Source organism: Anabrus simplex, chromosome 1 (assembly GCF_040414725.1).
Source record: "Anabrus simplex isolate iqAnaSimp1 chromosome 1, ASM4041472v1, whole genome shotgun sequence".
Taxonomy (NCBI): Eukaryota; Metazoa; Arthropoda; class Insecta; order Orthoptera; family Tettigoniidae; genus Anabrus; species Anabrus simplex.
This window is the reverse complement of record NC_090265.1, coordinates 1614864342-1614877685: the sequence shown is the minus strand read 5'-3', so window position 1 is coordinate 1614877685 and position 13344 is coordinate 1614864342. Positions and strand designations below refer to the sequence as shown.

Here is a 13344-nt window from a genome sequence, read left to right as displayed (position 1 = left end):
TCCAAGTAGCAGTACATATTTTCAATCTTAGGTGTGAATAAGGAAATATTTTTAAACATTTCACCCCTAAAGTGTTTAATGAGGTTAGCTCCGTAAACAAAATTATTCATCCCTCAAAAACCGTTTGACGTACAATATTGTAATTTTCCAAGAAGGGTCTTATTTTATGTCCAAGGTGTAAAATATCGTATACTTCAAAATATTTCTCCTGTAAGGGGTTTAGATGGTAGTTGACTCTCAAAAACACAATATCCAGTCTTCTGAAACTGTTTCAGGCATGAACTTAATTTTCTTTATGAAGGGTGGTATTCTATGTCCAAGATGTTAATAAATATTTAAAAACATTCACTCCTAAAAGAAGTATTCATTTCTCCATTACCTGTTCAACGTACAAAATCAAAATTTCACAGGTTGGTCACTTTTATCCTAGATGTTAAATAAGATATGGTTTAAAACATTCAGATTCTTCCATATGGGGTTCAAATGAGTGTTAGATCAGAAAATAAATAATCATTCCTCCACAACCATTTGACGTATGAATTGAGGGCATATTTTACAGGCTCAGCTGACAGTGGACTCTCCAAAATGTAAAACTTTGAATAATAACTTTCAGTTTAAGACCGTAGCGAAGCATGGGTATCTTGCTAGTATTAGATAAAGAAAGAAAACCACCTATGGTCAAACAAGCACAAAGCCAGAACTGAACTAAGGTTTAACGGAAGTGCAGATGGTCCAATGAGCTTACGGCAGCCAGGTCCAGTGTGAGCCTCACTCAAATAGCTGGTTATTTCCTGTGCAATGTCTGGAGAGTGGAATATGCAATAACTACATGACTCATATAACTCTCCCATTGATGTCATGATGTCAGCTAGTCTGTGATAGGCTTCTGTACAGCGTACAGTTTAATTGCCTTTTATACACCAGTAATTGGTCAGTTTAGTGGATTTCATGGCTTCTGAATTCAGTGTTCAACAGTATATTTTTTTGTGCTGTAGTTCTTAAATTCAGTTCATACCAAAATATCGAAAATTCTTGACACTGAATTGCAGAGAGCGGACTGGAATATTGTCATATGCTAGAACAGCTTGTTTACAGAACTAAGGGAAAGCTTTTTCAACACTTACATTACTGGGGTAAGTTTTATTGCTTTTCTATCTGTTTTTTAATCTGATTAGCCACTCATCAAAGTTGATGTGTTTTCTATTGGTGTACAGACATAGTATAACAGTGACTGCACTTTCATTTACTGACACACGACATTCAGGAAGAACAGCAACGTTTCTTGGACTCACCCTGTGTAAATGTATGAGTTGTTTACTTGCACATGAAATGGCAACAAGGTGCAGTGAGAATATAATGCAATGCTTTAGGCAACATTCCACTGAAGAGTTATGGATCTTGTCAAGGACAAGGACAATATGATATGAACCTTAAAATAATATCTTTGTAACTTATAAATATTTCCTTACAGGAACAATGCTTTACAAAATAAGTTGCCTCTGCTAGCAGTTGTGTTATAGTTCAGGAATAATTTAAGGAATGCAATGCTGTATTCACAACTGTATCTTGATAAGTAAATAATTGAAACATATTTAAAGTACAGAAATACATGAATTATGTTTATAGGAAAAGCTTTTAATGTAACTTTCTCCTTGCCTTGAATTTCAAGTTTTTATAAAGCTGGATAAGTTTTCATATCTTATCTACACTTCTTACAACATCCTTCTAATTTTCTTAAGTCTCTTTCTTCATTTCTCTCTGTTGTTATTGCTTGGACAGTTTTGTTCCATCATTATGCTACAGGACATTAAGTTCAAAGACAAACAAAAACAAAATAACTTGATGTTATAGTTGCCATTGCCAATGGCCATTGGTAAATAAGAAAAGTTACAAATAATTCCTTAAATTTCAAAATAATAGGGAAGAAATTCATTTCAAGAGTTATCACTAAAGATCTTAAATGCAATTCATACCAAAATATTGAAAATTCATGAGACTGAACTGCAGAGAGCAAACTAGAATGGGCAAAATAATTTAAAGGCACACAAACTATGTGAAGGAAGATTCTTTAATTGAAAATTCACTGATAGTTAAGAGTTAAAGACTTTCAGGAAATCGCAGAAAATTGAAGATGGATAATATACAGTGAACTAGTATGATTGATATCATTCTTCTTTTTTCCACCACCATTAATACATGTGCTAATAAGTATTTTATGCAACAAACTTATTAAATGCTGTTCATTCCAAAAGTTGTGACTCTGTGACTGAGAGGCTAATTGTTAAGCACCTGTTTAGATCCAGTCTGTGGTCAGTGGTATTTGAGGTGTTTAGATGTGGCAACTCAATGTCATTGGTATATGGCTCATTAAAGAGCTCCTGTGGGAAAATAAATTTTGAAATTCTGGCATCTCTTAAAATCTACAGTAATGGATGGGATTTGGTATGGTTCATAGTGAGTGAGGAGGTTTCTGAGTTTTAGTGGGCACATGAAGTTGACTATGGGGCAGTTTGAAAGAAGAACATGTGTGTGGGATGAGGATGAGAGAAGACTGAATGCTAGGTTTAAAATGCATGTGTTTTTATGGAAACGAGGATGATACGTAGTAGTGAAGGGTACTGGGTTAGGTTGCCTGAGGAGTCTAGAGACAGAATTCATGACATGGGATATCAGTGGTCAGCCAATTAGATGGGATAACCCCCAGCAGTAAAGGCCTTTCCCAGGTTGTCATCATTGTAAACACGGGCTTTAGGGGTTGAACAAATCTGTTCGCCCCAGACGGCAATGCTGGATAGTTGAGATCATTTCATGTCATATGGATGAAAACTATTGTAGTGAAGATATTGCTGATGGTTGGCATGTACCTCTGAACACATCAAACCCACTAACCATAAGGAGTATCTCCACAACAACAGTTTTCTTAAAACCCAAAAACTTTTAACTCTGTTGTTAATAGATTTCAAACAACACATTTCACTCATGATCACACATCCAAACTGCCTCTTTTCGATCACATATCGCACCTCCGCAGGAATAGTGACAACACAAAAATGAACGTTTCCGAGAAAACAAATTTTAAAAGGTTTAATACACCATATCAAAACAAGGATAATATTTTATCAGACTATTTCTACATGATAAAATTTAATATATATTACATCACATTTTCATAGAGTTTCAATTAAATAAATCAACAACTAAGGAGTGTCAATATTTTTGACTTACAGCATTCATGATTTTTTGCAAGAAAGAAAGGAGTTATACTTATGAGGGTGGATTTTTTTTACCTGAAATGTCCTCCTTTTTTAGTGGATCTGCTTATTTTGGGGTAATCTGTTTTATTACTTTGTTTTTACAAAATGTTCTTCATTACGCGTCGGCACTATCGATATTGTATCAATATAAAGAAATGTAGTTATGGATTTACAGTATATGGCATTATTTCTTTAACTGCATGTAAGACACCTAAGATATTAGTTCCATATTTTGAAAACAGATTAGGTGAAGCCTATTTATGGCATTTATATTCAGTGACATCTGTATTTCATGCACATATTATGCAAATAGAAAGGGAAGAAAATTGTATTCCTGAAATAATGGAAATCCTGGGTACCGTTTGTCAGTTCCTTCAAAACAAATTGTAACGCAAGTTCTTTTGCTTCAAAGTTAAAGAGAAGTTAGAAAGTGCTAGAAAAGAAGATTTGGATAAAGAAGTTAGTGTTTATATGGAGGAAGATATGATGTTGTATGAATCATGCTACGAATACTTTAAACAATGGGTCTTGGTCTTTTTTTAAATGGATGGTGGTGAAAAGTGATATTTATTAATGTAATGTTGAAAAAATATTCTGTATTTGTAAGTTGTGTAAATCCTTTCAAATTGACGATGTGAAATCTTTTCACCAGTTCTGCAATTTCAAATAATTCCTGAATGAGAGTAGTAATGACTTTGAATTTAACACGTTACCTTGTAGTCAAAAATGGGCAAAGTATTTCAAGGAATTGACATGTGAATCTTTTTATATGTTATACAATCCACAACTCCTCAAGACAATTGGATCTTCAGAAAATTACCATCAGGGTGTGTAAATTAGTTTTGTTGTTGAAATTTTATACTCGTTGGCTGTTGGTCACCGTACTGGCCTTCGGTTCAGAGGGTCCCAGGTTTGATTCCTGGCCGGGTCGAGGATTTTAATTGCTTCTGATTAATTCTTCTGGCTCAGGGACTGGGGTATGTGTCCGTCCTAACATTCCCCTCATCATATTCAGACAACATACCATACTACCAACCACCACAGAAGCATGCAATAGTGATTACATCCCTCCATATAGGGTTGGCATCAGGAAGGGCATCCAGCCATAAGTACGTACGTACATACACACATACATACTGTGCCGTTTTCATGTGTGACATATGCTACAGCGCGAACAAAACCAACTAGCACGAGGTCCAGAAACATGGTGCTGAAGCAGTTTAGGCGAGGACTGGTTTATAAATGTCAAATACGCAATGAAGTGATTGTGAAGAAAGGACTTTACTTTCATCTCTAAGCGGAGAAAACGTGTATATATGTGTAAATACTGTTAGAATTAAGTCGAATGTAAAATGTAGAATGTATGAAAACAAGACGAAACCAAAGATTGAACACATAGGGTAATGTTACGGAGTATAAAATATCGATATTTGCTAATAAGAACGGTAGCGACATCTAGATGTCAGTAGATGTAAGTAAACACCTAAGATAGAGTTCCAAATCTAGTAGCTAATTTTGTTATTCTATGACTTGTGTAAAACGTTAAAAGTATTCTTGTTAATTGTTAATGTCAATGTGATGGTAGTATGGAAATGATACGTAAAAATTAGAAATTGTATGCAAAGGAAATTAATAGGGAATATATATATGCAGTTAAGCAAATGCACCCGGCCTAAAATAACCGTGATACGCTTATGATTGTATAAAGGCCAAGCCATTACAGAAGGAGCAATACGATATATAATAGAGATTGTCCGTATCGTAAATAACTTCGTATAATTAGAAGTAAATGCGTAATTGATTTACTAGTGGCTCTGTGTGTTGTCAAAGAACTAATATTAACCTTTTTCAGGTGTAATCTGCATGAGTCTAAAAGGAAGTACTAAATCAAAGGAGAATATGGAGTGCTAAATTATGTACAAGTAGGTCCAGCTGAAATGGTGGAGTGGTTACCGGGATGGATAACTTAAGCCAGTGATTCATATAACCCTGGCTATTCAAGTCAGTAACTGCTTTCCATTATAATGATGTCTTTTTATTGTGTGCATTTTATTTGATGCAACATTCATCTGTATTTTATTTTAGTTACTAATTTATTTAATGTAGGTAGTAGTGTATATGTAGTACATGTCCTGAAGTAGTTCGCCAAAACGTAATAGTAATTACATCTCGAGCGGCATGATATTATGTTATTTGGAATATAGGAATTCTTATATGCGTTAGGCGACTCGGCATTCGAAATGATACGATACCATGCGAGAGAAGGTAAGTGATACAAATGTAGTAATGTTGTGAGTAATGACACTGGTATGAATCAACGTGAGATAATAATAATAATAATAATAATAATAATAATAATAATAATAATAATAATAATAATAATAATAATAATGATGATGGTCAGATATATTAAGTACCGGCGGTGATGGTGGTCATTGTGTTGATGAATAATTCAAGTGTATTAAGTGCATGTGGTGGTAATAGTTATTATGATGATGAATAATAAAACGTGGGGATGATATCGTGATGTGCCATCGATGTGTGGGTTAGCTCACATATAATTTAGTGGTTGAAATAATGGAAAGTGTTGTGTTGTGTGGATTATTTAATAAGATGGGAGGTGACAATGAAGGTTTATCTTGATATCGCCACATGGAACGTATTATTTAATTGCTTTATGCCAGTGTGAAGTTAGATAAAGCAAAAGGAGGTGTATCACTTGTATATAAGCGAATGCTGAAGTTGTAATGCCCTAGTATAAGATGATGTTAAGGTTATAATACTCTTACATGAGTGAATGCTGGGATCGTAATGTTGTTATGTAAGTGTAGGCTAAGATGGTAAGGCGGATAATTATTAATTGCAATCAGATATCGGCCACAATTGTCCTATCGATTATCGTTACGTTTCGGATGTCATATTCAAAATCTATGTCAATCATTAGGGTTTTTAGTTGGTATGACGGCGACGTGATCGAGGCGTGCATGAAGCTTACCACGCGTACAGCTTCGAGGACATATGACGTGATATTAATAAGTTAGATGTTTACTTCATGGACATGGTAGTTTAGTGGATGTAGTAGAGATGTCGTATGTGGTTTTATTAACATTTAAGTGTATATATTCTTGTCTTTATGTATATTATCTTTGATTATTTATTTTATGCATTAGCATTAAGGCAACATGATCCTCGAAGGTATGTGCGAGGGTGGACGTGTAATTATTGTCGCGTTGAGGCGAACCTCATCAGGACGTACGAGTTAGTTAAGGTGGTAATGATTATTTATTTTAATTAGGTTAGGCATCACATATAAAAAGACATTATTATCAGCTGAATTTGACATAAACGAAATTCTCCTATTGAAAATCTGACATCAAATCAAAACTGAAGGAATAAGAACACCTAAAACTTGTGGAGTAAAAGAAAGAACACAGTCATTATGGTAATTTTTCAGGTTTAGGCACGTTATTGAATAAATATAGATTTAGGTTCGGAATTTCAAATAGCCATTATAAATGAGGAATGATCAATTTGAAATCACTGCATTATGTTGAATCGGGTATAAATTAATTCAATTACGACAGCTATTTTATGTCATTACCAATTTGTTCTTCGGAAATATTTTTAATTTGGGTTATACTTTGGTTTCGTCTTAACTAGTAGGATTATTTAAATTAATAAATATAATCCGATCCAGAATATCTCCATCTTTTCATTATAAAATGGATATTTATGGCCTTACTTATGAAATTAATTCAAATTCCAAGATCATATTTGGTATAACCAATTTTAATTCAAGACAGGGTCTCGATTATTATAAGCATGTCATAAATTATGAAAATAGGTGATGCAAGCACAATAGCGATTGGCTTAAAAACATTAATATAATTTGAAAATAAGCCGCCCGATAGGATTCCGAATCCAATTTTCCACCGTTGATGCGATTTTTATTTACCAGAACATATTAGCTAGCTGAGGCACATACAAAGTCCTGTGATCCTGAAATAGCCCCACAACAATAAAAGAACCCGTCAAGACCCTGGGTGTATAGAGTACTCCCAGTGCTAATCTATGGGGCAGCGCCGCGTCAAGGGTGCATATTTGTCACCCAACAGTGGGGCTCGATGCGGAATAAGGCCAGGAGGGCGCAATACATACATACATACATGTGTGATGCAGTTCGCACCCACGACCCCACAGGTGTGGGAAAAGTGGTAGGAAAAGAAGAAGAAGTTGAAATTTGTAAGAATTTACTGTATAATATGGAAATCAATACACGTCTGTGAAAATTAGAATACATGTCTAAATTCAGACTTCCAATGGAGAATTTTTGTGTCCTCTTTTTTTCTGGCAATGTCTTCCTTTTTAAATAGTTCTGTCCTCTTTTATACCTATATGCATCTGGTCACACTACATATGTATGCAGCACACTTCTCCACTGTGGCAGGAATGTTTCCAACAGAGTGAACAGAAATATACCAACTTCAAGATTTCTGTATGTCAGGAGCACTATATCAACTTTGATGCGTATAATACACCCCAACTATTCACCACTAAATTTTTTAAAAAATATGTGGGGATTATTTACATATATTCAGGCAAGATGCAATTCAAGAAGGTACTGAAATTGACCTTATTTTAAATCAGAGACAGATGGAACTTTGTCCTGATGGAATAATATTGTGATAACATGACACTAATAAAATTTAATTTGAATCCAATTATTTCTTCCTTTGTGAAAATTGGTATGTCAGCGAATGTGAAAATATGTTTTTAAATGGTACATTATTACTTTGGAAACCATAATGTACAAAATTTTAGACAATCATATATTACTACTAGAAATTTATTTAAAATATCTGTTGTGATTATTGGGATTTGATTATTTGGACTCGGAAGACGGCGATAAATTATGTATGTAAAGGATTTATTCTTTTGTTTGTTTTGGTTTTCCTCAGTATGTGAATTTTGGAATTGTTTAATTTGTTTGAAGTCGATATGATTTTGAAATTATTTGATTGTCATGGTAATTCTGGTGCATCCTGTACCACACGCGCCACATCGGCGTGGGAGATTTCCGGTTTCGTAAAGTTGCACAAATTTCGTAATTTTTCTAGAGGCTTCCTAAATGTTCCTTGTCAGCACTATTTTTTCTGCGCTCCTATTGGAGAAAATAAAAGGAAATGTGATTGGTAGGTGAAGGAAATCATCGTACGCTCATTGGCCGTGGTAATATTTCATAATTTCCGGGGAGAAGCGTTGTCGCTGGAGCCTTGCTCTGCGAGGGCGTCTTTTCTGTTTGACCACTGAAGGGAACGGTCACCTTCCAAGGTACGGGTCTTCTGGGCCCCGCCATCCGGTAAGCACTGATTAATATTTAACTTTTCTGGTATTCAGTTTCTGATGTAGTGTTTCATTTTATTTATCTTGCCGGAGTGTACCCGTATTTCCTTCTGCTTCCAAATGTTATAATTATGACTTAGCCGTTTCGGTAAGTCGGCTCACTTTGTCAAGAGATAGTTCCCGTTTGTTGTTTGTAAATTAAATGTTATACGCCTTTCGAAGTAATTTTTATAAGTAAATTCAGAAGTGTTTTTGAGGGGGCTACCCACCGAAGATGCTCTGCTCCATGATTACACGTAAATTATTTTTCCTCCTTTGATGTATCTCTTCAGTTTAGTATAACGTTACCTTCCTTTATTTATTTCGAACTGTTTTGGGTTTTTGAAGGTAACGCCACGACTGTGGAACGTCATGTGTGATGTTCCGGTGTAAAATAAATTTAATTACTAAATGCTACCCTCATGTAAATTGTAATGGTTGTTGAAATTATGCCGTCATTATTTTAATTGTATCTTGGTTATTGCTTTGTATATGAAATCGAATCTAACTTGTTAAGTAAAGTTTAGGATTACATTGACTTCGCTTCTTCAGTGTTACCAATACCTTCCACCGCCTGGATATGGTTCCCAGCCGCTTCCCGGTTATCCTTTCTTAATAGTCATGTTGGTTGAACTGTTTGTTTATTTCCTGTGATTTATGTGCTTGCAAATTTAGTTTCGTACATGTTGACATGCCTAGTGTACAGTACTTTTAGTGAAAGCATTACGGTAGCAAACATTTTCTCTTCATTAAATTCAGGCAAGATGCAATTCAAGAAGGTACTGAAATTGACCTTATTTTAAATCAGAGACAGATGGAACTTTGTCCTGATGGAATAATATTGTGATAACATGACACTAATAAAATTTAATTTGAATCCAATTATTTCTTCCTTTGTGAAAATTGGTATGTCAGCGAATGTGAAAATATGTTTTTAAATGGTACATTATTACTTTGGAAACCATAATGTACAAAATTTTAGACAATCATATATTACTACTAGAAATTTATTTAAAATATCAGTTAAACTACTGCTTGAAGTCCACTGAACTATGGACCCATCTGAATGAGGCTTGACAGTTGATCACAGGGTGCCTAAAACCAACTCCTACTGGATAATGTCTTGCTGGAATCACACCTCCAAGTGCTTGTCATGAAGTTGAAGCTGACTGCGAATGACTTAAAGCTGAGAGCTTCTAAGCTCACCCTCTGTGTGACCAACTGCCTCAGTCCTGGCTAAAATCTAGGAAGAGTTTCTTCCAAACATCAAAGTCTTAGGAAAAATTTCCAGATAAAGCTAGGCTTTCCTTGTGCAAATCTAAGTATGAGTAAGGACTGGATGGAAGTGAGTGAACAACTTCTGGCTGGCCACAACAAAGACTAAGATGTGTGGAGATCACTCAACCACCTATGAATGGGAGTCAGCCATTCTAAGTTGTCACCTACGTGATGTGGTTTCACTGAGTATAGCAGGTGCGACTATGGTGAAGAGCAGACAGTGAAACATGTGTCAGTACCCTCTTTTACTATATTCTTGTTTGAAGCAGGATTTGATGCTTGCCAGTAATATTGCCCTTTTGGACAAAGAACATGTAACTGCCAAGTTGATCAAAAGGACTTCTTTTGGACTTAATTAAAAAATTAGATAAACTGTTTGAAATTACAGTGTATCACAGTAAGGCTTACCATTGCTACTCTTGTTGCTACATCCACAGAATCCACGTCATTTCCATAAATGAAAGGATTAAATCCAGTTGATGGTGCCATATGTTGATGATGTTGCATTTGCTGTTGATGTTGCATTGGCATGTTAGATCCAGGAGGATCTTGCTGAGATATTACAGAGTCTCGTCTGTTCATGTATTGCTGCATTCTTTGTTGACTATGGGGGGTCATGGGAGTAGTAGGCTGAATTTGTCCACTCTGCGCTATGCTCTCTCGTCGATACTGCTCTACTTCACGAGGCACCGCATCACCGGATTGAGGTGCATTAATAGACATGCTGCTCAAAGCCTGAACAGAAACAAGTTGTGACATTAATTTTCCACAGCAGGTTTTAAACAAATATTAACCAGTAATAATCATATTAAAATAATAATTACACATTTGTACTTCCTATATATTTAACATGCAAATAAATCCCAGATCTAGTGTTGTAATTTAAATTGTGAGAATGTCGATTGAATAATAAAAGCTGTATCAGTGGAGAAATGTTTAAATTACCCTTCAAAATTTCAGAAACTACCGAGTCATCCAGTTGCAAAATGTATACGACAACTACAGTACATTTGTTATTAGAATAAATGTACCTTACTTGCCAAACAATAAGGAAGGAAAGAAATGATTAATTTTTCTAAAAGTTTTCAGAAGGAAGCCACCATTTCCTATTATTAGGTGTTGTAATTTTATGCAATAATAGGTTACACTGCAACATTATGCCAAGCCCAAATTTGCTAACATAATTTAGTAGTTTACATAGCAAAGGTTCTTTTAATTCTGGCATATTGTTACTAGTTACTTTGGAGAGCAACAGGATAATGAAATATGTTTTTATTTATTTACTCGTGTCAGAAGCATACTTAATCATACAGTTAAAAATAAAGTAATAATTAAACTATTTACAAAAATTAACAGACAAAGGAAATTGACCAAATTTACTGTACATCTAGATGGTGTTTTTCCAAAACTGAGCCACACCTAGGGTGTTGTGATCAGCAAGCATTAAATCTTGCTCTGAGCATGAAAATGGGCAGAGAGAACATTGATACACTGTTTGTTCTTCACCACAGTCTCACTTGCTGTCCTCTGATGTGAAGCCCCATAACTTAAGTGAGGACTTAGCCCTGCCGACACTTGTTCTTAATCAGTTAAGGGACCTCCAAACACTCCAGTCTTCATTGTAGCCAGCCGGAAGTTATTCACACGACTCCATCCTTTCTTGTTGCTTAGATTTCCACCAGGAAAGTCTTGCCTTATCTGGTGGTCCTTTCAAGGGCTTTGATGTCTGGAAGGAACTTTTCCTGGATTTCAGCCTAGATTGAGATTGTTGGTGACCAAACAGCAGGTGAGCTTCAATGTTCTCAACCTTTATTCGTTCTTGATCAGCAGCGACTTCTCGACGAATACTTGGAGGTGCAACACCAGCAAGACAGTATAGCTTCTCAACAGGGGTAGCTTTCAGGCATCCTGTGATTAATCTACAAGCTTCATTTAGGCCAGAGTCCACAGCCTTGGCGTGGGATGATCTATAGCACACAGGGGATGCGTATTCTGCAGCAGAGTAACATAGAGCTAATGCAGTGGTTCTAAGAACTTGTGGCTTTGCACCCCAGTTTGTACCTCTCAGCTTCCTCAGGATGTTGTTTCTGGCACTGACATTGTGTTTGATGTTGGAACAGTGTTTTCTTAAAGTGAGGGAGCGGTTCAGCATTACCCCTAGGTACTTTGGGGTGAAAGAATGTTCCAAGGGGGTTCCATTACAGGAGACATGTAATTTCCTCAATGCCTCTCTGTTCTTGAGGTGGAAAGCACAAAGCAGAGATTTTGATGAATTCAGCATTAGGTAGTTAGCCTTGTAATATGTAATATGTGCCTAATTCCTTCAGAGCACTGTCAAGAGTGAGTTCTACCTCTTCAAAAGTTGCGCTCTGGCAGGCTAGTGCAAGGTCGTCTGCATATATGAAACTTCTTGTTGAGAAGGTAGACATAAAGACAAGCTTCAATTTATATAGAACATCTTTTGATATTTTAAGAAGCCTCGCTTGGTGGTCATGATTGTTAAGGCATGAAGTCTTATGGTCTGACACCGTGGTTAGCTGGTTCAAGTCCCATTGGTTGAAAAAATTTCACCATAAGAATATTAGCCACAGTGCTCATATGGAATGAGGCCATATGATGCTGTATATGGTGATTCGTCCATCAGATGGGGATGTAAAGCCTTGAGCAGGCCCCTTGGTGCCATTCGAAAGGGATAGGTTATGTGACTACACTGGGTTTCACCCTCTCCCTTTTTTATCATCATCATCATCATCATCATCATCATTCAGCCATCTCTAATTTTCCAAATGTGGTGTAAGAGAATACTCCATTTCCATCTGCACAGGTACATTCCTTCCTCTTCAACTTTATATCATTCTAAGCCTCTTCCTTGCACATCATCTTGTATTTGAGATATCCATTTTGTCTTGGCCTGTCTCTAGGTTGCTTGCCCTCCAGGTCCCTTTCAAACCATTCTCTTGCTACTCTCTTTGGATCCATTCTCTTCAAGTCACCAAACCATTTCAATCTTGATCTTGTTTCTACTATCATGTATCACGTCTTTATTTCATCTCATTAACTCACCTGATGAGGTTGATGTCAGGAAGAGCATTCAATCTTAAAATCTTCCTATGAAGATCCATCTCACTTCACACCCCACCCGGTAAAGAAACAGGACAATGGTTGTGTTGTAGTCTTTCTTTTAACTCTTTCGCTGCGGAAGTTGACTTTTGTCGACTTACTTCCCTATAGCATTCGCTGCGGTAATAAATTTTTGTCGACTTGGTACTTTCCTGCTATAGTTTCCGCATGCTCTTTAATAAAGGCACATGTAATAATACAGACATCTATAGTCACGTATTGACTATGTACTAAGCATTGTTTGAAAATGTTGCAGCCAGTACTGGACCTATGTTTATTTGTTAACATTCACCCGTCCGCCCGCCAACAT

The 13344-nt window shown here is 36.0% G+C and overlaps 1 protein-coding gene across 1 annotated transcript in view; it reads right to left on the bottom strand.

Moving 5' to 3' along the window:
• Positions 1-13344, bottom strand: part of Rab3-GEF (Rab3 GDP-GTP exchange factor) — a 517470-nt gene that overhangs the window by 353021 nt on the left and 151105 nt on the right. Inside the window, exons 13-14 of the mRNA XM_068226364.1 lie at positions 11608-11881; positions 10323-10649 (exon numbers count right to left, since the gene is read on the bottom strand). Coding sequence (XP_068082465.1) covers positions 10323-10649; positions 11608-11881 — 601 coding nt within the window. The remainder of the gene's footprint in view (positions 1-10322; positions 10650-11607; positions 11882-13344) is intronic.